Raw genomic sequence first — 22,405 nt, 5'->3', positions numbered from 1 at the left:
AGGGCAATCTCCATTAATATGGCAGTAGCCACAAGGAAGCCACTTCCTGAAAAATGAATGGATCTGTGGCAGTTGTATAAAAAATTACAAGACGTGTGAAAAAGTGTGCAGTGATTGTGACTATAATAAGAAGTAATATGCAATGATGACCATGTGATTGCATACAAATGTGTACCTTCTTAATTTTCTAAAGGAAAACTACAGTCTTAAGTTTGATTTTAAAGTAACACTAAATTTACAAGGTGGGTAAGAGTAAAGATGCCACATGAAGAGCTGCAGGTAAATGCTGTGATTAGTGTAGATCCTAATGAAGAGTTACCATAGAAAATACACAAACATCATTGAGACAATAGTTGTGACTTAACATGCTTATACACATTCACAGGTCCTTGATACACATGATTCAAGCCTGACACTTGAGGAATATTACTTTGTAAGTAATGGAGGTGCAGCTCAGAGGTGTTTCAGAATATAGCTCTCAGTGGCTGATGCATGGAATAAGTTCATGATGTGCGATTCAGTACCTCAAATAAGTGACTCAGTCTGTGATATAAGTAATAATGCAAGCTGTTGAATCATGGACGTGCGCCTCAGAATGTGTGACCTCGTAGCTTTGCCCGGACCAGCATAGTCAACCCTAACCTAGGCCAACACAGCCAGTAATAGCTTTGTGAAACACCAAAATATAGATAATCATTATTATCATCTGCAGCCACCATGCTCACCCACCACCTACACAAAATTTAATGTCTTCCACTGGTATATATATATAATATATATATATATATATATATATATATATATATATATATATATATATATATATATATATATATATATATATATATGGTCATGTGTGTGTGTGTGTGTGTGTGTGTGTGTGTGTGTGTGTGTGCTATAATTTTTGTTCATTGTTCGCATCTCGCTATGCACTCTACCTTCCATCATATCTTCAGTTTTAAGCCTTTCGTAACGACATCATAAATTTGTGGATTGACTTTTATTTATTTATTTATTTATTTATTTTGTAGATCAAACCTGCTGTTTGGGTGTTCCTTTTTCACGTGATCGCATATCAGGGTCTTCTTTGAAGTATAAAGCACCACGTTATCTGCGACCTTTGATTTGTGACAGATATCATATGGTCATTATTAATAAAAGGAAGCAGATGGTAATAGTGAACTGCATTACATAACCACGCATCTGTCGCTTTGATAAACCAAAATGCAGTATTTCTGCTACTACTACTACTACTACTACTACTACTTCTAGTAGTAATAGTAGTAGTAGTAGTGGTAATAGCTGTAGTAGTACAAATACTATTTCGTATGACACAGAGACATGAGAAATAATAATAATAATAATAATAATAATAATAATAATAATAATAATAATAACAGTAAAATTATACGAACTTAACACTGTTAGGCTCGTAGTGCGGAAGGTTGGCGGGCAGTAGCGGCCAATCAGACAGACGGACGTGTAGGGGAACTAAAACTACAGATAGCGACCTGATATCTACCCCGCCAGCCTTCATGATTGCGCTGAGGTACCCCGCCACCCAGATAAACCTCATTTGGCCCCAAGCCCACTGCACACACACGGTAATTCTTGTAGTGGTGTAATTGTAATGGGCGATTGTTGTTTATTTACTAAGTCGGTGGTAGTGTGTAGGATTGAGATCGTGGTGTGATGGTGGGTTATAGTGGGGGTGGTGTGGGGTATTGACACTATAACGCAACACTGCACACACAAACAGACGGTAAATTTTCTAGTGATGTAGTAGTAATGGACTGGTGTAGGTTATGCATATTGAGAAATGGGTGGTGGTTGGTAGGATTGAGGTCATTACTATTGGAATGGGGCTGGTGGTTGTGGAGAGTACTGTGGGATACGTACACTTTATATTAAGCAACACAACACACGTTACCTCATTTCCACACACAACTCGCCCCCGTGGACAGTTATGGTTTGTCATTTGCCAGTCATCCTCTATTTATACTTGTACACGTCAAGACGAGCCCTGCGGCAGACAAAACAGACTTAGTACTGAGTGATGACAAGCTCTCAGGTGCTGGTTTGTTTATCTCCCTCAGTGCGGTGATGTGACTGATTTTGTGGCGTCAGCTGATAGTCTGAGATGGCAAGGTGGCATCTGTCAACAGCAGTCGGGTGTCTCCTGCAACAGTGAAAGCATTTGTAAACAAAGTCAAGTGCCACGTGAGAGCCTTGACTTTCTTGTCTGTATAGCTGTGTAAATAGGGTGAAGCGGTTCTTGGCTTGTGTTGTCTTTAGTATAGAAATGCTTACTTAAACTTTTAGAGAGGATGGCTTGCTGCTGTTGACAGTTGCCACTTCACAGACTGAGAATGATGCCTTCATACTGTAAAAATCTTAAACATTGCAACAACACAATAGGTATAGAAATTAATTGCAGTACTGTATAGTAGGTTAAAAATTGCACATGTATGGGAATGAGCATGTGGCAATGGAAGTTGTGGCTGTCTTGAGCTGTTTTATCCAGTACACTCATCATAGGGCCTGGGTGAGCCACAGGTTGTGATGTATGGCAATACACTTCTCATCAGTGATCAAGCTTTTGGAATCACCTTATAGAAGTATTACAGCATCCTTCTCATTATTATGAGATTTTCATCTTTCTGCTTTGAAACCAGCTTGCAGTGACCTGACATTTCTGGTCAGTCAATCTTTGCTTTAGCAAGAGTGACTACAATGTTTCATTGAGTGAAGAGTCACGTACCGTGACCTTTGAGCTGCTGTAGGTTCAACTCGCTAGTATTGGTTAGAGGCAGTTATGATGTAGGGGCATAAATGTAATGCTTGTGCAGTGCCTCCTTTTGTAACGTGTCATGCCATTCTTGATGTGATCAGTGCAGGATGATAAGACCCGGGTCACATTGACTCCATGTATTAATTGAATCGATCAGATCCTGAGAACGTGAGAGAATGTGAACCAATTCTCATGAGGGTAGAAAGTAAACTGGTAATGTACAGCTCAGCCTTACAGAAACAACATTGCAGATTTATGTCAGTGCACAGATTTACTTATCCTTTAACTGACCATGCAGATGAATTTGTCTGCCCATGAAGCTTATTAAGTAGGAAAAATCTACAGTTTTTGCCATGTCTACTTGGATGAATTTGTTGCCTATCATTCTCTCTCTCTCTCTCTCTCTCTCTCTCTCTCTCTCTCTCTCTCTCTCTCTCTCTCTCTCTCTCTCTCTCTCTCTCTCTCTCTCTCTCTCTCTCTCTCTCTCTCTCTCTCTCTCTCTCTCTCTCTCTCTCTCCTCTCTCTCTCTCTCTCTCTCTCTCTCTCTCTCTCTCTCTCTCTCTCTCTCTCTCTCTCTCGTTTTAGGTATTGGGACCATAGCGTCTGTCAGGAGCCAATATATTTTTTGGGATTCTTTTTAATAAGCATTCTTTTCCTCTTTAAAGAACATCTTACAGTTTCATTATCAGATTACTGAGTATAGTGTTTATCACTGAGCTCATGAAATATCTTATCAACTATTTTGCCTGTGATAAGGATTAAGATGATGTGACACTGCTCTACTTGAGATGATATCCTCTCTGTGATATCTATGATGACTCCAACATACATCTTTGATTTTTTTATATTTTTTATGTGATGAGACTGGTTTTGCTGCATCACCATTGATGCATCTGATAGTTTAAGTGTATCTGCAGATCTTGACAGTTGCTTTTGTGGGATTCTAAGAACTGACTTGCTTGAACAAAAAACTGCCTTGATGCTGGTGACTTATTTGATGATGTGTTGAGCTTTATTTATCACAAGGTACTTGAGGCATTCTCAGTCTGGATATCTGCAGTTTAACGTACATGAGAAATTTACAGCATACATACTTCATTGTTAACTGAATAGTATTGTCTTGTGATCTGGTGCCTGTGTATTTGTTTTTCATATGCTTCCTGTGGGAGTTGTTTCAACACCTCAATAGATTGCTTGCACAAGTTAGTACTTAGACAGGAGGATTGACAGCACACCCATGCTTATGTTCCCTTTTCATGTGTTGCCCTTTAGGTAGTGAGGAGAGACAGGTACCAGCAGGAGCAGTAGTGGTAACAACAGCAGGATGTGGAGCTTCAGCAAGATCCTGCCATACTCCTGCTATGAGCTCGGCCACTGCTGGAAACACTCGTGCTCCTCAGCCTCCTTTGAAATCTGTATCATTGGGTTCATTGAAAGCATCAAAATCTATGGTGTGGTGTACTTGGTATGTGACCTTTTTTTTTTTTTTTTTTTTTTTTTTTTTATGTTAGAGGGATACTATCCTCATTGTGTCTAGTAAACTGTTCTGGCAACTGCACTGGCTTCCTAAGCTTGATGGAAGTTTAGAATATAATTTAAAAAGGTAACACTTGGCAGTAAAGGGGTGATTGCGATAAAATATTGCATTGCATCTACTGTAATTTTATTTTGGCTCATTAGAATTATCTACAGTTACTGAAAATGTGTGTGATGGTGTCATTAGGTGACAAAATGTTAAAGATTACTGTTACTATATTGGTAAAAAGAGGTGAAAATGGATTATAGCTATGCATAGAACTTTTCATATCAATTACCTTATGCCATGATAGATCTGGTGTAAGTAGAGTGTGAGGTGAAGGGGAATATGATTTTGCTTTCTGGCTTCAAAAGTGGAAGGAAGACTTTGATCAGGAGTTAATAATTTTACTTGCTTGCTTTCTTTATTTCTCCTTTTCTTTCCTTTTTCTTTTGAATTGGGAATGACACTTTGTATTTTGAGGTTTATCTTTGTAATATTAATGACTTGCATTTGTTTGCATGCAGCTAACCAGTCTTGTGAATGCTCGGAAAATAAGTATGAAGTATGGAAAAAAGCTCTTGAAGAACTACTTAACAACATCAGTTTGTTTCCTGACAGTCAATGCTTTTGGGTACATTGGCTCCTACTGTGTTGTCAGGTGAGCATGCCAGGTGTGGCCTTTCCCATGCACATGTTGGGGCAGTTTGGAAGTAGTAAGTGTAATATACATGCTATTATACTGAGTGTGTCATGCTTGCTTTTACTCTGGGAAATTTATATGAAACCATGGAGTTGCATAACATAGTAATCTTTTTCTGTTTATCTACTTATTTGTTTATTTATTTTTTATGTTTTTGTGCATGGATAGTCAATTAATTAAGATATAGTATAGTTTATGTGAATGAATACACATTTAAGTAGTCAGTGGTCATAGTGTGTTGTGATCAGCTCCCACAATTCTTGTTACTACACAAACCAAGTATAGTGCATGAGTTCTTGTTGATTAGTTTGGAGAGAGGAGGTGACCATAGGATATTGATGAAGGACAGCCATTGAAGCACTTCATCATTAGCATATAAAATGACAAAAAAATTAGTATTTTCCAGTTGGAACAAGATAAAATACTGTAAAATTAGTATTTTCCTGTTGGAACAAGATAAAATACTGTAAAATAGAAAATACTGTATTTGACAGTTTATAAGACATATGGGGTTATAAGATGCATCTCAGTTTGGGCAGGCATTGAAAAAAAAAAAAAAGATAAATAAATGGGTTTAAGCTCTGTATATGAAGTGAAGGATTTAACCTGACATTTGATGCCCTCTCATATGTATTCAGATCCTTATTAGATTCCAATATTTTTCCTTGGGAAATTTTATAATTTTGTAACTTATACGCCATTGTGTACACGTTGTTTCTGTGACCCCATTATGTTGGGGAAATGGAATCTGGAAATTTTAAACACTATTGCATAAACTGTATTGCATGATTATTGTGCAGACCATCACCATGAGTCACCCTACTTTGTGACTCTCTTTTCACTTATAAAATCTTTTGTTATGTTAGGTTTTCTGAAAAAAATATAGTTTCTCATTAGCTTCAAGTTTTGTTGAACACACATGCGAGATAAAAATGTTAAAAGATAGGCATAATTTCTGTTGTATGAAGGTGTATCTTACCTAAGGAACGCAGTGAACCTTGCATGTGTTGCCAGGTTTGATGTTTAACTAATGGTGAATTTGTTTTGGTACAAACAACGTAAGCATAGTCACTTAATTTCTTTCTGACTGGTGTTATTTTATGTGAATTACCATTAAGTATGATCTGTTATACATTGTTACCTTACAAAAAAAAGAGTTGTTTTTGAGATTTAGAAATGATCATCACTTTGTTTACATGTGTGAAGATGTTTGTGGTTTGATTTAAGGGCCACTGTTGCCATAGACTTACTACTAGCCACTGCCCCAGAGCTGAACCTTGGCCTTATAAGACGCTGGCTAATTTTCTGAGACTTTTTTAAGGTGTGTCTTATAAGCTATCAAATACGGTAGCTGAAATTGAGTCACCTCTATGAAATGTCAAATTGTTTAATTGTTAATGATATGTTTGTTGTTTACTCCCACAGACACATTCTGCAGCACTTCAACTTTTTCACAGTCTCCTTTGTGCCAGGGTTCATTGGCAGCCTCATGGCCATCCTAGTGGAACGGCCAGCACGACGAACACTCCTGGGCATCTATGTTACCAATGTGGTGAGTGCCAACGCTGCTTCTTCCCACCCTAATTTCTATTTGGGATTGCTCTTTACAAAAGTCTTCTTCAGATGTTTCTGCTTTGAGGCATTCTTTCATCTAATCCTTTGTCTCTTGTGTCTTCATTGACATGGTCCTTCCATCTGATCCTATGTAGGTCTTCCTCTTCTTCGTGCTCCTCTTTCCACAGCTCAAGGTTCACCCCGGGGAGGTCGCGACATGACACTCGGGGGTTCCTGGGGGTGAGGAAGGGATGAGGGGATAGCATTTTGTCTGTGTCTGTATGTGTGTGTGTGTGTGTGTGTGTGTGTGTGTGTGTGTGTGTGTGTGTGTGTGTGTGTGTGTGTGTGTGTGCAGGAGCAGTACTTACAGGAAGGGGTCTGGAAGGTCAAAGACAGACCGCTGTTCACTTTCCACATTGTCACAGTTGTCACACAGAAGCTTGGCCAGTGTCACCTGTAGAGAAGAGACACACTTGAGCTCATTTGTTTGCTGCTAAAACACTTAATTTGTTAAGTAAGATCAAGATAAGTTAGCTAATTTGATTAGTAAGGTTAGACATAACTAGATTTAGGACAGATTAGGTAATTAAGTTAAGTTTTGAGTAGATTTGGCAAGGTTACTTAGATTTTAAGTTGATTTGATAAGTAAGGTGATTTACTTTTACTAATGCTACTATTATTTCTACTACTATTATTCCTTTCTATCCTATGGCTGACTGGGATAAGAATGTGTGTGTGTGTGTGTGTGTGTGTGTGTGTGTGTGTGTGTGTGTGTGTGTGTGTGTGTGTGTGTGGCTTGTGTGGGATTGCCAGCCTGGTATATAAAGAGAAATGAACTATTGCTATTACTACTACTGCTGCTCACCACCCACAGACAGAGATACTACTGCTACTATTATTACTATTACTACCACCACTACTTAACACCAACAGAGATACTATTACTACTACTGCTACCACCACCACCACTCATTACTCACAGATGGATAGACTACTGCTACTGTTACTACCACCACCACCACCAAGGAAGACCCACCTTTCTTATTTCAGTGAGCTGAGGGTCGGTGAAGCGCACAAGTGGGTCAGCATTCTCATACCAGAACCGGTCACAGCAGCGGAGGTTCCTGAACTGAATGCCAAGGATGCAGCTGAACGTGGGACCGACCAGTCCACCGTGCAGCGGCGTCTCAATCAATCCACCAGTGAACAGATCTATGTCATCCACGTGTGCGTACGTCCGTTTCATTCGCTCGATCACCGGCCTCGCTATCTCCCTGTGCAGGTCATCAAACGACCTCGCCCTGGTCAGGTTACAGAGGGCCCTGTACTCATTGTAAGGCTGCAGTCCATGGTCTCTGCCTCGCTGGATGTTGAGGGCAGCCAGGTCCAGGCCAGAGAATGGCTGCCGCTTGTCTTCAAAGAGATGGTTGGTCACCTCATCTGTCAAGAACTGGTCCAGTGTCTCCATGGACACAGTAGTCAGGCCGTGGATGATCTCATCAAGCATCCCAGGCTGGTAGAGTAGGTCTGGGTTGAAGAAGTGTTCGCTCAGCTTGACAGGAGGGTTGCGCTTGGCAAATATTCCGTCCATGCGCTCCAGGGAAGGCTTGAGTAGAGAGTGGCCAAAGCGGAAGGCTATGCCAAATTCATTGAGCACTGTTGGGTTGCAGTATGCATCGTAATCTGAGAGAGAGAGAGAGAGAGAGAGAGAGAGAGAGAGAGAGAGAGATAGTCATTAGGAGTGCAGTGTGTTAGAGGGAAATGTTGCACACACACACACACACACACACACACACACACACACACACACACACACACACACACACACACACACACACACACACACACACACACACACACACACACACACCTAGAGTCAGCTGGCCTGGCATGGAGCGGGTCAGGGGGATGCAGAATGGCTGGCCAGATGATATATTGACAGGAGGGAAAAATGGATCGTTCTGAGGAATGGCTATGGGGAAACACTCAGGGTGGACTGTCTGGGGAGAGTCACATCTGCGGCAATCCAGAATCGAGTCTTGGAAACCTGGAAGAGAGAGAAGTGAATGTGTTTAGTGGGTGAGGTGAAGAGATGCTGGGCCAGGAGTCAGTGTATTTACAGACATGAAGTAAAGAGAGAATAAGTACTTTTTTTTTTTATCAACACATACACAGTTAAGTTAATATTAGAAAACATATACCTGTTAACACTAGAATGAGAAAGAGAAACAGGAGATTTGATAACTAATGGAAAAAAAACAGATAATGATAAACAACAAAGATAGATTAGGTTAGGAACAGACTAAGAAAATATATAGTTTTAGTGACAAGTATGCAGAAATTAAAGAAAACTAGACATATAAAGATCAGGAGACAACAAATCAATAGTTTATCAGACCTTGGAAGCTACAACTATGTAAACACACACACACACACACACACACACACACACACACACACACACACACACACACACACACACACACACACACACACACACACACACACACCTACCTTTGTTGATGGGGGTGAAAATAATATCATGGTCAATAAACTGGCCCCACTGCATGACCATTAGGGTATAGCGGACATGCGGTGCAGACACGTCGTTGTGCATGTTGGTGGAAATGAGCCGAGGGGAAGGGAGAGGCTTGCCGGTGACTGAAGTGACGCGAGGTTTAGACAGACCTGGGGATGACAAGAGAAGGTTTAGGGGTATTTGAGTGTATTGTAAAGAAATTCATTTGTTTATCTATCTGTCAGGCTGGCAGTCCCACAGAAGGCAAGGTTTGGGGGTACTTGATTGTACTGTAAGGAAATTGGTTTGTTAATCTATCTATCTGTCAGGTTAGCAGTCCTATAGAAGATAAAGTATGGGGGTACTTCAGTGAGAATTAAGTTTATATATCTATCTGTGACACTGGCAGTCCTATACAAAGCACAGACAAGGCACCACACACTCACACACACAATAATAACAGTAATATATCTATCTGTCTGTCTGTCTATCTACATACAAGGCTAGCAATCCCACAGAAGCCAGCCCAGACAAGGCACCACACACTCACACACACAATAATAATAGTAATATATCTATCTGTCTGTCTCTCTGTCTACATACAAGGCTAGCATTCCCACACAGGCCAGCACAGACAAGGCACCACAGACTCATTTACAAACATATTTATTTATACTCTTTCCTAACTTTATCAAGCTTCAGTTCTTTATTTCTTGTCCTGTCCTGATTACTGACCCTGAGAATTTTGCTTATGTCATCCTTGTCATGCTCTCTATATCACTTTGGGACCTCTAGCTGACTGAAATGACTTCTCTCTGATTCTTAACTTTATAAAGCCTGAACACATTATTTATGTTCTATCCCTAACACTAATACAGACACATAGACATCTATCTGATGTACTCTTGACTTTATCCCTTATTTCATCAAACTTAAACACTTAATTTCTTGACCTATCCCAAATACCAACACACACACATGCACACACACATATATATACACACATACACAGACATACAGACAGACAGACACTCACCGTTTTCATAAGAAGGACGTAGGAGTCGACTTTTTGCCCTGAACGACTTGCCGAAGGACGGGAAGTTAAGATTATTGCACCACCCTGTAGCTGTGCGGAAACGCAAAGTGTGGTCGCAGGGCAGTGTCTGGTCGTCACGCTCAAACACGCTAGGAATTTCCGTGATATCGCTGACGTCAGTGTTAGGCAGAACCTCCATCAAATCCAGTACGTTGTTTGGGGAACCTGACTCGATGTCTTTGAGCTGGCCGTCTGCTGCCCGAGTCTTGCGTGACCTGGCTCTGGTGGTGGAGAGACTGTCAGTGGTGAGGCGTGGTAGACAAAACTGTGGTGTTTTTATCATTTTCTCTGTTGTTTTATTGTTTGCTTGGCTTTCTGTTGTTAATTATGGGAAATTTCTGCTGTTTTTGTGTCATGTTCACCTCAAAATACATCAGTCTAAGGCTCTGAATAACCCTTTCACTAACTAATGCACTCATCTATCACACAAACACATACTTGAATCTTCCTGAGGTCTTGCAGTCAATCTGGTTGGTGTCGGCCATGAGGATCTGGGTGTTTGCCGGGCCGCGCTGCACCTTGAGGAGGCCGCCAGAGAAGGCACGCAGCTCGTCACTCTCCTCCTTGCTGGACCCGTAGATCACCGACCCATCAATGAAGGATGTCACTTGGTTGATCTGTTCTCTGGGGCCTGTGTGAAGTGTCACCATTAATAAGACTAGTGAAGCAACATTACATAAACTCAGTGATAGTATTTATGATAGCTCTCTGATAATTTACACCACCATCACCACCCATTACTCACTTACCTGAAGGAATGGGGTCAATATCCACAGGTAAGGGAAATCCTGAGGTTCCTAAGGGGATTTGCTGAAGGGACCTCTCCTCTCTTCCTCCTCTTTCCCCATCCTCTCCTCCTCCCCAGACCTCCATGCCTGCCACAGTCAGCCACAGACACCACCATGTCACCACACAGGCTGTCATACACACTCTGGAGAAGAAATGGAGCGAGATAATGCAATGACACAAAGGGAAACACAATTTTCAGGGTCAGTAATTATATTTAGGAAAATAAATAATTGGTTTAAACTTAATAAAAGGTAGAGGTTAAGAGGGGTCTGATGGTCTTGGAAAGTGGTATAGGGGACATAATAAGAGTGATATAAGCAAAATTCTCCAGGTAGGGCAATAAATAATTGGTTTGTGCTTGATAAAGGCAGAATTAGATTAAAAGGAGGTCTAATCCATTTCTTCAAGTGATATGAGATGCAACAAGGGTGATATAAGCAAAATTCTCTGAGGCAGTAAACAGGGAAGGACAAGAAGTAAAAATGGATTCAAGCTTGAGGATAGATTTAAGAAAGACAGGATAGAATGGAATAGACTCAGCAATCAGGTTGTTAGTACTGAGTCATTGGGGAGCTTTAGACAAATTTATGGATTGGGTGGAAATAAGGTAAGAGCAGAATAACACACACAGCAAAGGTTAAGGTAATATCATAAAGGATAACAATTTATTGGGGCTTCCACTCATTCACCCTGCTCTTATAGACAAAGAATAACACACACAGCAAAGGATAAGGTAATATCATAAAGGATAATAATTTATTGGGGCTTCCACTCATTCACCCTGCTCTTATAGACAAGGTGGCATCAAAAGCATTTCTCTCTCGTAGCATAAAAGTCATAATGTAGTGAAGACTGTCATTCATCGTGTCATATTTCACAAGAGTTACTGGGTATCTTATCTCTTTTTTGGATATCTGTTACCATCTAACGAAATACTAAAATAGTTAAGAGTATTTTTACATGTCTGTCTAGGTAATAACCTAGACAATGAGACAATAGTGAAGATTGTAAACATGGTATGCTTTTCATACCATCTAAATTTTCGGGCAAAAACACTTATTTTGCTCCTTAATTGATAAAACTCAAGGTTAGTGAGACTTTTCCTCTTCTAGTATATTTCCACAAAATATGAATGCATAAAATCCCCTAAACATTATTTGTTTTCATAAGTTAGAAATAAAATCTGCATATTGAGATGGTCTTTTGGCGGCGCCAAAACAGTTTAAGCACGAATCTGTGACTGAGGTGAGTTCCAGCCGCTGTTGTGCTTATTTTACCTGTCCCACGAACACAACAGCTGCCTGGCCAACATTCAGCGACTCAGAGACACATTACCAAGTAAGCAAGTGGACATTGCCGCCCTGACAAGCTTTTTAAAGTGTAAAGACGTACTCGGTATGACAAGCCGCAGCTGAGTGTTTTGGCATAACAACACAGCGGCGTCCTGGTTCCCTGTAGCTCCCTGGCTCCCTCCCCGTGCACAGTTTGCTCTCTCTCTCTCTCACCAAGAAAACAACAAAATTTGCTCTGCGGAGACGAGGTTAATGTGTGTTCAGGAACATCTGGTGCATTACGCTGTATAAAAGTGAGCGAGCTGGCTGTACCAAGGCGACTGTATTTTGCTTCTTAAAACCATGTTCAATGAACTAAGTAAACATCAACAGATAACATTAAATCAACACCATAATTACACTGGAAGGAATACAAGGACGGCAATTCAACAGCGCATCATATACGTTGTGTTTGCAGATGACTGCTGCGAGGGGAGGCTTGGCTAGCTGACTAACTGAAATAAGCCTCAAGATCAATGCAAACCGCAAGACCTTACACCATATATAATACAATGAAGGATATTATTGTTACTACTGTTTATCCAAGCCAGCATCACCACCACCACCACCACCACCACTTCAAGCTTCGTAAAAGGTAAAAATTCTAATTATTATTATTTGTTGTTATTATTATTGCTATTATTATTATTATTATTATTATTATTATTATTATTATTATTATTATTATTATTTTATTATTATTACCATTGTTTAAAAAAATACCACGTATCATCTGGTAATGAGATTCAAAGAGCCAGAGAGAGAGAGAGAGAGAGAGAGAGAGAGAGAGAGAGAGAGAGAGAGAGAGAGAGAGAGAGAGATTTAGTTACATCAGAGACAGACAGACAGACAGACAGACAGACGGACAGACAGATAAATAGATAGCTAGATGAGTCACACTAACTGAGAGAGAGAGAGAGAGAGAGAGAGAGAGAGAGAGAGAGAGAGAGAGAGAGAGAGAGAGAGAGAGAGGCCTTGAGGTGAGTAAGAAATAGAGATAATGTTTGTGGCTGGAGGGAAAATTTTAGTGCAACTTTGAAGGGAATAACAGTTTGCTGGAGGAAAGACTGGTCCCCCTCTCTCTCTCTCTCTCTCTCTCTCTCTCTCTCTCTCTCTCTCTCTCTCTCTCTCTCTCTCTCTCTCTCTCTCTCTCTCTCTCTCTCTCTCTCTCTCTCGTCTGTCTGTCTGTCTAGCTCTTTCAAATTTTTACTTTTCTTTGTTCTTTTATTTCATTTCTCTCTCTCTCTCTCTCTCTCTCTCTCTCTCTCTCTCTCTCTCTCTCTCTCTCTCTCTCTCTCTCTCTCTCTCTCTCTCTCTCTCTCTCTCTCTCTTTCCATCTTTCACTTAATTAAAATTCTTTCTGGTTAACCTTTCCTCTCTCTCTCTCTCTCTCTCTCTCTCTCTCTCTCTCTCTCTCTCTCTCTCTCTCTCTCTCTCTCTCTCTCTCTCTCTCTCTCTCTCTCTCTCTCTCTCTCTCTCTCTCTCTCTCTTTCCATCTTTCACTTAATTAAAATTCTTTCTGGTTAACCTTTCCTCTCTCTCTCTCTCTCTCTCTCTCTCTCTCTCTCTCTCTCTCTCTCTCTCTCTCTCTCTCTCTCTCTCTCTCTCTCTCTCTCTCTCTCTCTCTCTCTCTCTCTCTCATTTCCATCTTTCACTTAACTAAAATTCTTTCTGGTTAACCTTTCCTCTCTCTCTCTCTCTCTCTCTCTCTCTCTCTCTCTCTCTCTCTCTCTCTCTCTCTCTCTCTCTCTCTCTCTCTCTCTCTCTCTCTCTCTCTCTCTCTCTCTCTCTCTCTCTCTCTCCATCTTTCACTTAAAATTCTTTCTGGTTAACCTTTCCTCTCTCTCTCTCTCTCTCTCTCTCTCTCTCTCTCTCTCTCTCTCTCTCTCTCTCTCTCTCTCTCTCTCTCTCTCTCTCTCTCTCTCTCTCTCTCTCTCTCTCTCTCTCTCTCTCTCTCTCTCTCTCTCTCTCTCTCTCTCTCTCTCTGGAGCTTAACAATATATGTAATACACAACATATTTTATAATCACAGTGGAGGAGGAGGGGAAGGAGGAGGAGGAGGAGGAGGAGGAGGAGGAGGTAGGGAAGAGTAGGGAAGGAATGTGAGAGTAAAAGTGAATAAAATCCCCGTTAGTTCTCAGAGGAGGAGGAGGAGGAGGAGGAGGAGGAGGAGGAGGAGGTAGGGAAGAGTAGGGAAGGAATGTGAGAGTAAAAATGAATAAAATCCCCGTTAGTTCTCAGAGGAGGAGGAGGAGGAGGAGGAGGAGGAGGAAAACAATACGAAGACACATTAACTTGATATCTCTGGTTGGCATGAAATTACTGAAGATGAGGAGGAGGAGGAGGAGGAGGAGGAGGAGGAGAGGAGGAGGAGGAGGATTTGATGTTGAAAGTGAATGTGAGGTATGAGAAGAGGAGGAGGAGAAGGAGAAGAAGAAGAAGAAGAAGAAGAAGAAGAAGAAGAAGAAGAAGAAGAAGAAGAGGAAGGAGAAGAAAAGATGATGATTATGAAGAGGAGGAGGAGGAGGAGAATATGGACTACACAAAGGAAGAAGACAAGGAAGAGGAGGAGGAGGAGGAGGAGGAGGAGGAATAACAATGAAGAAGAGGAATAGAGAAGGAGGAATAGAAGAGGAGGAGGAGGAGGAGAAAAAGGAGGAGAATATAGACTATGATACGAAAGAAGAAGAGGAGGAGGAAGAGGAGGAGGTGGTGGTGGTGGTAGTGGTGGTGAAAGGGTTTGTCTTCAAGGCCGTGTGTCGACATGGCTAGGTAGAGAGAGAGAGAGAGAGAGAGAGAGACTTTCATTATTTCCCCTTCTTGTATTCAATTATATTCATCAATGTGTGAGAAAGGGGGTCCAGGGGGGCTGTGCCTCCCCTGGAACCCCTAAGGTTACTAACCTAACCTAACTTATATCCTTGGGATGATTGTGGACTTAGTTTCTGGAGGCAGCGCGCTATTAATTTAATTACTATGGCCTTACAAAAGCCTTCCCCACATTGAAAACATCACAGACATGTTCTATAGTAAGTACTCTATCACGTTGCAATGTGTTTTTAATGAATAGAGAGGAGGTCCAACCCTGCAGTTTTACCGAACAGATTAAGGGGGGCGACAGGGGTGGTACCTCCTGGGCACATAGTACATTCTGTGGCTTTGAAATCATAGTAAGTGTTTGTTGGGGGAATATGGACCTAAACCTCTTCTGAAGTAACCTTAGCCTTTTCTGAAGTTAATACTTACATGTCAGGTAGAATTAAGGTTGTAGCATATCTTGCAATATATATCAACTTACAGAAACTTGTTTAAGCAAAAAAAAGGTAAAAGGTTAATGAACTGATGCATCCCCATGCTACACACTCCTCGTCTGAGTTGTCGAGAGTCATTGCTGGCTGGCTGCGAGAGGTGTGTGGGGCAGGGCAGGGTTAGCCATTACAGGAATCACAATACTTAGTTATTTGAAGGTCTTGCTAACCTAGCCTCACCCTGACGTAACCTAAACTAACCTAACCCTAACCCTAATCCTTTCCTTTTTTTTTTTTTTTTTTTTTTTTTTTTTTCATAATTAAGTAATAACTTCAAATAACTATAAGTATTCTGATTCCCTTAATGGCTAACCTCACCCTGCCCTGCACAGCTCCAGCAGCCAGCCAACAGTGACCCTCAAGCACTTGGAAGGGGAGGGTGTAGCATGGGAATGCATCAGTTCATTAACCTTGTTTTTTTTTTTTTTTTTTTTTTTTTTTTTTTTTTTTTTTTTTTTTTTTTTTTTTTTTTTTACAAGTTTCCAGAAGTTGATATATATTGCATGATATTCTACAACCTTAATTCTATCTGACATGTACGTATTAACCCTAGAAGAGGCTAAGGTTATCTCCATATTATCCTTTTCTTTCCCTCAGGCTTTATTTTTAGTTAATTGCTTTGAAAGAGATATCATAGAAACTTTGTTAATATATCTACATTTTATATCTATAGAATTTTAGGTTTTTCATTTTGTCCGAAAATACAATTTTTTTCACCGTTAATTTTCTCCACTCCTTTTCCTGTTTTCTTTTTACATTTTTAAGGTAGGGGAGTGCAGGCCAAAATAAACCAAAGTTGGGAAGCCTGAAAAGTTTAAGGAGTAAAAACACTGTTTTGCGCAGAAATCCTTAAAAATAGTCAACAAACAGAGAATATCCCATCCCCCCCATATTCCCCACTACACTATTCTAACTGTGAGATTACTAACCTTGCTAATTGGGAGGCTCCATCACCCAGATCTCCCATTATGCTATTCTTACCAGTAAATTGCAGTTTAACACCACAAATCCTATCTTTTTTCTGTCCCTAACAAGCTTGGAGACATGGTGGGAAAATGGAGTTTTAGGGTGGAAGAAGCTAAATTATGCCAAATTTTGACATTCGTTGGAAAGTCTAAGGATGAGGTGCCATATATTGAAAACTGGGAACTTTCTAGCTTAACCTAACTTTACCCAACCTAACTGAAAGGCGAGTCCTGTCCCCCCTTTAAAGACACTAATCCAGCTTAACCAGTGCATCTTTCTCCAGTGGATGCCCCCATTAAGAACACTAACTTAACTTAACCAGGGGGCTTTTGTATGTAGATGAGAATTTCTCAGATGATGTTTTGGTGTATAGTCTCTGCAACAACATCTCTTTATCTTTCATGGTCTGTCTCTTTGTGTGTGTGTGTACTTTTTAGAGATGACCTTCTAGTTGTTCTTCTCTTATGGTATTTTTCTTTTCTGTCTCTTTCTGTACAATATGTCCTTTATTTCCTCAGCATCCTGAATGGTATTCTTGGTAATATCTGTTTTATTTTCTCTCTACCTCTCCCTTCCACAGCACTCATCCAGGTGGAGGTAGAACCAGTGGGACGATGGTTCCACATATATGAGGCACGGCGTCTGCGGGGCCACCTCACCTCCTCAGTTGGGGAAAGTGAAGAGGAGAGTGAGGAGGAGGAGGCTCAGGAGGTGGAGGTGGACGATGACATACACTATCTTCGCTCTCTCAACCCAGCAGACTGGAAGGTGAGAACTCAGCCAGCATGGTCCAGTCATAGCAACATAAGAATGGAGAAGACTGCAAAAGATTGGCTGGCCTACACTGGATAACTCCTGTACTAACCATGAAAATCTGTTATCCTCCTCTTCCCCATGCAGTCAGCCTTCCTATTGCCATCTGGCCTCTATATGCATATGCCTAGTCATCTAACCTCATGATATCACTTATGGTGTAGGTGCTGACCACATGAATGCTAAGCCTGTTCTATTTGTCCACTACTCTGTGAACCAGTTCTTACTAAGCTCTTTTCAAAACCTAAACTTATCTAGCATATATAGTTCTGTCTTGATTGTTCACTATGAGAGCATCACTTACCTCTGTCATTTATTTGATTAGTATCTTTCTTTTATATATTGATACATTTCTACAACATTGCCTTTCAGGACCAGGATCATTATGCAGTACTGGGACTCCGAAAGCACAGGTACAAGGCCTCTGATGATGACATCAAAAGAGCGTGTAAGTCCTGGTGGCATCTGGAGCTAGAGTGTATAGTGTACTGAGTACCAAGTTTTAGTGCACCTGCTGTTTGAAGGTATTTTTATAGTGCCAGTTTTCAGTTGCAGTGTCAGCCCTTTTAGTCTTGGTATTTTTATTTTATTTGTATATTTTCAATAACTACATTTTATTTGTGCCTTGCTATGGATGTATGTGGTTGGCTTTGCTATACCAAAGCTCCTGGGGTGTAGTATGGTGGTTTGAGACTATGACTATGGCCACACTGGCAATGGTTGTGAGCAAGCAGGTGAGTGTGATAAATGGTGAGAAAAGTGGGAGCATTGTACCAAATAAGTGTGGCCACACTGACAGTGAGTGGGCGTGGGCGAGCTGTGTCTTCCTGTGGCCCACAGCGAGGAGCATTGTCAGTTGACTTTTGTCAATCATCTGGCACAGGCAGTTTGTTGCCTGCTATTGACATTGCATGGCTAATTATTGAAGTTTTGCTCACACCAATCATTTGGGATACATTTGCTAAAGTAGAACCCAAAGGGAATGCCATCATGTTGTTTGTAGTAATTACTATTAATTATGAAACCATGCCCATAACTGTTAGCTTTAACAAGCTCTTGAATTGTAGCTAGGTGGTGCATACAGAAGAGCAGAGAGAATGTGTCTGAAGAATAGTTGGCGCCCCTATGGCTATGAGTGTGAATGATATTTGTAAGAGTGTGTGGTGGTTTGTCTGGGCCACCCCATGTGGGATTGGCAACCTGATATATAGATAGATAGATAGACATTATATTTTCTGATCATTGGTTTTATGCTAAGATATCTGTAAGTCTAATATAATAATTAGCATTCCCTTTGGTACGTGCTTAAAACAGGATGACCCAACACTTGGGTAAAGGAATGAGAGTGCAGCATTAGTGTGCACTTCCGTCCATTGTGTTACTCCTCACAGACCGCACGATGGTTCTGTGGCACCACCCAGACAAGCAGCGAGCAGCTGGGGAGGAGGTGAGGGATGACGATGACTACTTCACCTGCATCACCAAAGCCTATGAGATTCTCGGGACCCCATCAAGCGACGCTCCTGGGACTCGGTGGACCCAGAGTTTGATGACGAGGTGCCGGCTGTCAGTGCACACAATAAGGCAAACTTCTTCCAGGTAAGCGCTGATCCCCACTAAGAAGAAAATTTATTCCACAAAGAATTCAAAGGTCTTTTAACTCCATGTCATACTGTAATGTCAAATATATGTGCACACAAGGCAAGCGCTAACTCCTATTAGGAAGAAAAATGACTCAACAAAGAATTGAAAGTTCAGTATTCATTGCTATTTGGTACATCTTTTCTTTACCACTAACCACTCTGGGACAATTCTTCACATTCTACAGCCATCTCCAAACATTATACTGGCTAGAAATTGCAAAAAATCTATTCCTTTTCACCGCTTTTTTCTTGCAGGTGGTTATAAAGATTGTATACATTACTTGTAGTGGTGTGGATGATTACATATCACTGAAGGGATTAACTCCATCTCATATTGTAATGTCAGGTCTATATATTAGATTATATAACTCTCTCTCTCTCTCTCTCTCTCTCTCTCTCTCTCTCTCTCTCTCTCTCTCTCTCTCTCTCTCTCTCTCTCTCTCTCTCTCTCTCTCTCTCTCTCTCTCTCTCTCTCTCCATCTTCTTCAGTCTCCACCACATCTTTGTAAGGCACAGTGTTGCATTGCAGATTTTCACAGGGGTGTTTGAGTGCAATGCTCGTTGGTCCACCCACAAGCACGTTCCTGGCTTGGGCAAACCTGATGACACCAAACAAAAGGTCAGTCCAGATTAGCAGATTAAGTAACTGGAGAGAGTGATTGGCCTGTACAGTCACATCAATCTCCCTTGTACTGTTTTAGAAGTGAGATTACTAGTAGCAGAAATGCAAGTAGATATTTGGTGACAGTTTACTTTTTATAGTTACCATCATCATATGCTATGTTGATGGAAAGATAGACCAGTAATTTTGAAAGTTTGTTTAAAATATCATACACTATAATTTTCCTCAGCATAGAGGGTCCAGTAACTTACACATAAAACATCATTTCAAGATTTCTTTATGAATAGTGTTTATTTTGTATTGTTAACCGACTTAATTTTCATCACTGTGCAGGTTGATCGCTTCTATGGATTCTGGTACGACTTTGATTCCTGGCAAGAGTTTTCATATCTGGATGAGGAGGAAAAGGAGAAGGGACAGGAGTGAGTCTTCACTATTTGTATGTCTGGTCTTTTTAGAGTTATGTGTATTCCACTCCAGCCTTGCTTTATCTTCCCAAAGGCAGCAAAAATGGTGAAATTTGTATCTTGAAACATTAACATTGAATAAAATTTTAATTGAATAAGGAAATAATGCCCAAACTTAAGCCTAGACTTGACATTGGAAAAAATAACAAGAAAATTTAATATGGATAGACAGAATACCCAGACTTATGGCAAGGAAAACTGGCACTGACATTGTTCTGATTGCTTTAACTGGTCATTTTAGTTTCTTTGAATATTTTGTAACAGTGCAATGTGACTGCAATGTTGTGGTCGCCTTCCCTTCTTTAAATCAGTCAATCTTGCCAGCCGGGAGGAGCGTCGATGGATAGAGAAGCAGAACAAGGTAGAGCGAGCGAGGCGTCGGAAGGAGGAGATGGGTCGATTGCGCAGGCTAGTTGACAATGCATATGCCTGTGACCCAAGGATAGCCAAGTATGTTTCGTTACTTATTACTGATTTCGTGTATTTTCGTTGTATCCCAATAAAAGTTGAAATTTTGTGCATTATCCCAAGAGATATTTATCACAAGGAGTACTTTTTTCTGTTGTTACATAATACTTCAAATTTCATTTTGATGGAAGGGTTTATGATGATTTAGATTGCAAAGAAGCTGTTCTTGTTTTACTTCTGACTCCTTATGAGGGAAAAATTAATTGCTGCTTTTGCTGTCTACTTCTGTAGCTAAAGAATGGGTAAGTTTATAGAAAAAGAGGGAAAGAGATGAAGAATTATATATATATATATATATATATATATATATATATATATATATATATATATATATATATATATATATATATATATATATATATATATATATATATATATATTAGGGTGGCCCTCTGTAGGGGGGTGAAATTTCAAACGAATAATGTCTATGCTCCAAACCCGGATTCTTGTTCCTTTTGACCCAGAAACGTGCTGTGCAAGGTTTCATTGAAATCGGAATATATTTAAACGGTGCTCAACGACTCTGAAATTTTACTCATCGAACGCTAGTCACAAGCACTCCGGGTCCCCCTCCCACGTTGCTCTCGTGGGAGTATTAGCCGCTTTCCTCTCCTGGCGGGGGTTGTGTGGTTGCTAGCCACTCATTGTCGCCCGGTCCGTGCAAGCGTTCCCTTCCTGGTGTCCGGGAACTGGCGCCGATGGTCCGCGACGACCTGGACGAGGAACTGCAGTTGTTCTTCGTCCTTCGTCAGGAGCCGGTTATATTCCTGAATCAGGGCGACGCCTCGTTCCGCGTGGTCATTGGTGACCGACAGGTTCCCCAGCGCTTTGCACGCCTTGCCGTACGCCTCATCCTTCTTCCAGTCTGCCGGTTCCAACGCCAGGAATCCCTTGTCGATGGACATCTTGGAGAAGAACGAGGACGTATTGGAGGTCACGAAGTCCTCAAGGCTGCAGCCGCTGATCGCTGAAGCGGGAATGGTCACTCGCTTCTGGGCTGTGTCGTTGCCGTCCTTCTCCTCAATCGCCGCTACCATCTTCTTCTTTGTTTCTGATGAAACCCGGTCGTCGAAGAACGCCAGGGCTACCAGCTCTTCCGAGAGGTACCAGAGGTGGCCGAGGAGCTTGTTTGTCGCGGCCTTGGAGACCTCCGCGTCCTCGTACCCGTCCAGTGCCTGAAGCAGCTGAAGATCGTTGAGCGGAGCCGCGACAGCAAGTGGGGCTTGCGTCCAGGCTTTGCTGTAGAGGCGGGCGGAGAACATGGCCACCCTCAACAGTCCGCGCTCCTCCTTCGGCGTCAGTTTGACCTGTTCCCTGAACAGCCACACCTTGAGCGAGTACAGCACCTTGCTCATCCACCGAGCGTGGTGCATGGGGCCAGGGGCACGGAAGCGGATTCCGCGGGGAGGTACGCCGCCGAGAAAGATGACGGTTAGTTCCAGAAGTTCCCGGTAGTCGTCCCGAAGGTCTGTCCGCTCTTTCAGGGCCTGAAGGAACCACTCGATGTCGACCTCTCCTGCTCCATCCTCGATCGGCTGGAACTCGCCTTGGTTGATGAAGGGCCACCTCTCCTGGAAACGCTTGAACAGCAGGACAGCAGGCCCTGTAGTTGGCCCCATCACCGACGTGAAGACCGCCTCGATCACGAGCTCGAGAATGTGATGCCGGCAGGCGAGGTAGAGGAGGTCGCTCTTCAGCTGCCGCTCAATCAGGGTACACGCCCCGGTGTGGCGACCCGTGTTGGCGGCGGTGGTGTCAAAGGACATCCCCACGACCCGGTCAGCGACGCTCCACTTCTCCAACGCCTCCACGACGGCCTT

General features: G+C 41.7%; 2 protein-coding genes, 1 long non-coding RNA gene and 1 pseudogene across 3 annotated transcripts in view; 3 read left to right on the top strand and 1 right to left on the bottom strand.

Annotated features, from left to right (window-relative positions):
• The window catches only part of LOC135100619 (uncharacterized), a 32,274-nt gene extending 14,984 nt beyond the window's left edge, over positions 1-17,290 (top strand). The window contains exons 2-3 of the long non-coding RNA XR_010268822.1: positions 12,717-12,893; positions 17,153-17,290. This is a non-coding gene — a long non-coding RNA (uncharacterized LOC135100619). The remainder of the gene's footprint in view (positions 1-12,716; positions 12,894-17,152) is intronic.
• LOC135100615 (dnaJ homolog subfamily C member 2-like) overlaps positions 1-22,405 on the top strand; it is a 52,933-nt pseudogene that overhangs the window by 14,103 nt on the left and 16,425 nt on the right.
• On the bottom strand, positions 4,438-11,166 carry LOC135100611 (peroxidasin-like). The gene is made up of 8 exons (XM_064003674.1): positions 10,928-11,166; positions 10,617-10,809; positions 10,119-10,399; positions 9,079-9,252; positions 8,435-8,611; positions 7,601-8,247; positions 6,933-7,018; positions 4,438-6,798 (listed from the first exon to the last, which is right to left on the bottom strand). Exons 1-8 carry the CDS (start codon positions 11,100-11,102, stop codon positions 6,630-6,632), a joined length of 1,902 nt encoding a protein of 633 aa, XP_063859744.1. The 5' UTR covers positions 11,103-11,166; the 3' UTR covers positions 4,438-6,629.
• Positions 17,290-20,855, top strand: LOC135100618 (dnaJ homolog subfamily C member 2-like). The gene is made up of 6 exons (XM_064003679.1): positions 17,290-17,429; positions 17,758-17,833; positions 18,777-18,984; positions 19,558-19,647; positions 19,984-20,072; positions 20,429-20,855. The coding sequence occupies exons 3-6, from the start codon at positions 18,785-18,787 to the stop codon at positions 20,731-20,733; spliced, it is 684 nt and encodes a 227-aa protein (XP_063859749.1). The 5' UTR covers positions 17,290-17,429; positions 17,758-17,833; positions 18,777-18,784; the 3' UTR covers positions 20,734-20,855.

This window comes from Scylla paramamosain, chromosome 5 (genome assembly GCF_035594125.1).
Source record: "Scylla paramamosain isolate STU-SP2022 chromosome 5, ASM3559412v1, whole genome shotgun sequence".
In the NCBI taxonomy this organism is placed as follows: Eukaryota; Metazoa; Arthropoda; class Malacostraca; order Decapoda; family Portunidae; genus Scylla; species Scylla paramamosain.
The sequence above is the reverse complement of the archived record's forward strand: the minus strand, read 5'-3'. Positions and strand labels throughout refer to the sequence as shown.